Below are 3,724 nucleotides of genomic sequence, written 5' to 3'. Positions count from 1 at the left end.
TACGTAGTACGTAACTAACTTAAACCTAAACTAACTACGTACTTACTTACTTTACTTCGTGTTAGTTAGTATATAGTAGTATATATATATATATATATATATATATATATATATATATATATATATACATATACACATAGAAAAATATTATTCATCAATTTTACTTTCTTCGTTTTTCAAGTAATGCTTATCTTTAACAAAGAATATGTTTTGATAATAATTTTAAAATATATTAAATTTTTGAAACATTTATTATATACTTAAAATAAGAATTTATTTTCTTTTGAAAAGTATTATAAAATTAATCGAAGAAGTGACTTCATATAATAAAAATATGTTTTAATTATCTCAATAATCTTAACTGAAGTATTAAATTATCATAGAATTCAGAATATATTTTGAATAAATTTAGTGTTTGTGATGAACTTATGATATTCCCTAAAATCTTTTAAGTGGAATCTAATTCTAAAGAATGATAATTGAGTCAGTATTGAAAAAGAATGGCTCAATTGGTAATTTTTAAAAATGAAATTTACAGTTAGATTCCACTCCAAAAATTTTAAAGAGTACATTTATGAATATATAAACTTTAAAGTTAAAACAAGTAATTGTTACTTGTGTACAGTATGTATTTTTCTGTACGTATAAATCGATTCTGTAAACGTTACAAGGTCAATTTAAGTCAACAATTTTCCTTGTTTCGCTCACCTATGAACTGGCATATCTCCCGAAGCAACAATTTTACATTCATCGCCTCTTCGAATTTCGTTGTGTCCTTTGGTGTATTTGCCAAACACTTTTCCAGCGTGTCCAGAACGATAATGATGGACTCCTGCCGATCTTGCTCTTTGGATTGGAATGGCCGCTGACTGCTTGTGCTTGGTGTAAGCTCATTGACTCGCTGCAGCATCTTCGTAAGACCAGATATAACGAGAGAGAAACGGAACCGAGAGATCTCTATTAGACATCTCTTGCTCCTCTTTTCGTTCACCCGAGAATGAGGACTTTCGGGACCGGAACGACATGGCAGCTGTATTCAAAGAAGTGATCTCTTAGACAAAGATAAACTAACAAAAAATGTACAATGTAACAAAAATAATTTAAGTATGTATGTTGAGATGAGTAATGAGTATTGTTGGATGAATCCATTTTCGTCTCCCGTGGGAGATTATCAGGATGGAGGACCATGAAAGAGGCATTAAAAGTGAAACAGAAAAATCTTCGGAATAATGGTGCCGACAAATTGCCTGGACATTGGGAAACATCAATTTATATACTCGTTCGGCTCAATCGATTCCGATATTTCCCTTTTATTCGGCGTATCGGGCAGCGCGGTTGAGTTGTGCGTACAGGGAATGCAACTTTCATTCATGGATATACCCATCCCATTCATCGACTTGTATCAAACGTACGAACAGTAAGAGAATTCTTTCTTTTTTTACCGTCATTTTTGCGGGGATGGGCAGACACGAGTGCAGAATCTTGTCCTATAACTTATTTGATATACTCGGAGATTGACTGTCGAATATCGTTCTTAATATATCACGAATAAAGTGCTCTACACGAATTTATATATCGCTTGTAAATAACGGATTTCGTAATTGGAGCACACAAACACATAAAAGCATTTCCTCAATTATATTATTCTCACGCTAATCAACGAAATAGCGTTCGTGAATCATAAATGCTCGTTGCTACCATTGCTACTACTGTAGATTATTTTTAACCTTGGTTTAACTTATTTTTCATCTTTATCTCTCTATTTCTAAGAAATAAAAAAGGATAAAGAGCAAATTAAAACGAGATTCAAGTTAAACTACGTTGGTAGAAATGGACAAAAGTCACACGAGCTTACACTTCGCACCCCTTAATAGATACGTTACTGTATATACACCTTGATTGAGCTGCTCTTACGAGGTTGACTGGAGGCGGAGGGGGCGAAGGTCAAACCGCACGAGGGGAGCCGGGGGAGGAGGGGCCATCTTTGCAAGAATGCATCTTTTCATGAATGAACGAATCAAGGAGGGAAGGAACGACATCGTATTCTCGGGCACGGTGATACCCCCCCATTTTATCGATACGCGCTTAAAATATATCATCGTCTAGCACGATTATAGACGATTGTTTCTTTTTTTTTCTTGGAAAAGACAAATCATAGGTATTCGAAAAACCTGTTCAGTTCGATTCTTTTAGTCACGTCTATTGACAAACATTAGATCAACGATTATCACATGATGATTTAATAATAGGAAATCTAACATGTGGTACCTCGAAATTGTATCAGACTTAGAGAATTAAATAAGATAAATTGTAATAATACTTTGATTAATAGGTTGTTCTATATTCCGTCAATTTCTGTAAATATTTATAAAATATATATATTCTGTAAATATTATTTAATATTTGATTTATGTAAATAAATCTATCTTTTATACTTATTTAAATATAAGATTCTGATGTGCCACTCTTCATTACAATAATATTCCAAAATTTTCGATTAAATTTTATTATTTCATCTTTGTCTTTATTGTTCAAAAATTAAATATTAAATGATCGATTTTCTTATAAAATTTAATTTATATCATACCCGAAAGTCGCACGCGATACAATTTATACATGTAGAGATGTCTTGTAAATAAACATAAAGCAATAGGAATCTCAGAAAAAACCTATGAAATATTGACACAAAATACAGATAATTACAAACAATCTTCCTTATGTCTACATAACGATGCCTTGAAAATATTATAACATATAGTAATTGCCATTATATTCTAAATATTTGAGCAGTTGATGAGGATGATCTCTAATCATCTACGTCCTTGAATTATTATTTCTTATGCCGTGCTCGCTCCAAATATCGTACACATTCCTGATACCTAATTCTCAAGTTCAAATTCAGCACGTATTAGGAGACAACGTTGACCAACTCATAAAACCGACTATCAGTCGCATCCTTCGTTCTTGCAGTCGTTGTTTCAGAAAGTCCGAACATTTGTTCGAGAAAAATCATCCACTACCCCGCGTACCACCAACGAGCGATAGAGCTCGAAATTCGATACCCGGAGAACGGGGGGCGCGAGTACGGCGGCGAGTAACGACGCCGACGATACCGGTGTAATCCCAAGACGCACCCATGAAAGGCGTTGACGAGGAATCGACGAGCAAACGGGCAAGTACCGTAAATGCATCGTGGATGTGACATTAGAGGAAGGAGGAGAAGGAGGAGGAGAAGGAGGTGGTGGCCGTACACCGGAAGAGGGTGGCGAGAGCGAGACGGATCGAGAGGAAAGGAGAAGGAGAAGGAGAAGGAGAGGACGAGCACGAAACGATCAGGAAACGAAGACAAGGAGATCGACGCTTCTCGCATCGAAGCATTGCTAATCGCCCACCTGATCCTCGAAACGCGTGATCACTAAATTCGCCCATTCCCCGGGCTTTTGCGTCCCCATTTCCGTCCGAGGTTCACTGACAGGCCGTTACCACGTACCACGAATCGCTAGCTCGCTACGAGCTGCGACCTTACGTCATCATTTATGAACGTTGACTGAACGACCATCACCGCAGATCTCCGAATCGCCCCCGTTGGGAGGGGCACTTATGGTGGTAGGGCAACGAAGATGATCGAGTACAGTCGGAGGTATACGACCACCTCACCGACGCACCAATTGTGCGCTATGTGTTCAGGAATGTAGCAACAAACCGAAGGATCCGTTATATAAGA

The 3,724-nt window shown here is 36.7% G+C and overlaps 1 protein-coding gene across 1 annotated transcript in view; it reads right to left on the bottom strand.

Moving 5' to 3' along the window:
• LOC105623227 (neurofibromin) overlaps window positions 1–3,452 on the bottom strand; it is a 14,859-nt gene extending 11,407 nt beyond the window's left edge. The window contains exons 1-2 of the mRNA XM_012204628.1: window positions 3,393–3,452; window positions 709–1,030 (exon numbers count right to left, since the gene is read on the bottom strand). Of these exons, the coding sequence (XP_012060018.1) occupies window positions 709–1,030; window positions 3,393–3,452 (382 nt within the window). The remainder of the gene's footprint in view (window positions 1–708; window positions 1,031–3,392) is intronic.
• Between the last annotated feature and the right edge of the window lie 272 nt (window positions 3,453–3,724).

The sequence above is a fragment of the Atta cephalotes genome (assembly GCF_000143395.1).
Source record: "Atta cephalotes unplaced genomic scaffold scaffold00054, whole genome shotgun sequence".
In the NCBI taxonomy this organism is placed as follows: Eukaryota; Metazoa; Arthropoda; class Insecta; order Hymenoptera; family Formicidae; genus Atta; species Atta cephalotes.
Note: the sequence above shows the minus strand (reverse complement) of the source record. Positions and strands in the feature narration are given on the sequence as shown.